Here is a 725-nt window from a genome sequence, read left to right on the forward strand (position 1 = left end):
CACGCGATGTCCTGACGAATGGCGTAGGCGACCCGCAACAGCGGCATACCGAAAGTATGTGTCATGCGCGCATGTCGCCAAGTTGTGGTATGCACTGACGCGGAGACCGATGGGCAAATGGCCAACACGATCGCCGCGAGGTGCTTGCACTTTCTCCATCCTTATCTCAAATCAGCAAACGGCGATAACATTATCGAGTGTATGGATAGGTTAGCTATCGCTCGCTAGGAGAAGGCGCGTCGACGCCATCTAGATGGAGAGAAAGTCGAGCAAGGCCCTGCGCCTGGCATCAAGCGATCGACCTTGTCAGGCAAACGACGGGACATTGAAGAACCAAAACGCGGAGTCGAATGTGCCGTGGTCGTCAATGGCCATGACTGCGGCTAGCGTGCCAAGCGCCGCTTGCAGGTCGTCGGGAGGTGCGTCACCTACATCAAACTCGACCCCAACAACACTCTGCCCTGATGCCTGGCTGGGCAGGGTGCCCTGGCTTGGCTGTTGGAAGGACCTCAAAGGTTTCCCCGACGTCGTGGACTGCAAGGATACGCCAATTCAGCTTCTGAGCTGCAACAGCATCGAGCTTTTCGTGGACGTGATGGAGCTCGCCGCAGATCTCGGCAACGTCGTCGTGCAAAGATTCACTGTCGGCCTTGGACCCAACTAGCAGAAGAGCCACCGCGCCCAGGCGAGTATCAACGTCGTCGATTCGTCCTATCATGTCCTGA

At 57.1% G+C, this 725-nt stretch overlaps 1 protein-coding gene across 1 annotated transcript; it reads right to left on the bottom strand.

Moving 5' to 3' along the window:
• Window positions 1-306: 306 nt before the first annotated feature.
• Window positions 307-718, bottom strand: H310_10989 (hypothetical protein; the record flags this gene model as incomplete). The annotated part of the gene is made up of 2 exons (XM_008877516.1): window positions 307-428; window positions 547-718. 2 exons carry the CDS (start codon window positions 716-718, stop codon window positions 307-309), a joined length of 294 nt encoding a protein of 97 aa, XP_008875738.1.
• Window positions 719-725: the final 7 nt, after the last annotated feature.

This window comes from Aphanomyces invadans (genome assembly GCF_000520115.1).
Source record: "Aphanomyces invadans strain NJM9701 unplaced genomic scaffold supercont1.29, whole genome shotgun sequence".
Classification (NCBI taxonomy): domain Eukaryota; phylum Oomycota; class Saprolegniomycetes; order Saprolegniales; family Verrucalvaceae; genus Aphanomyces; species Aphanomyces invadans.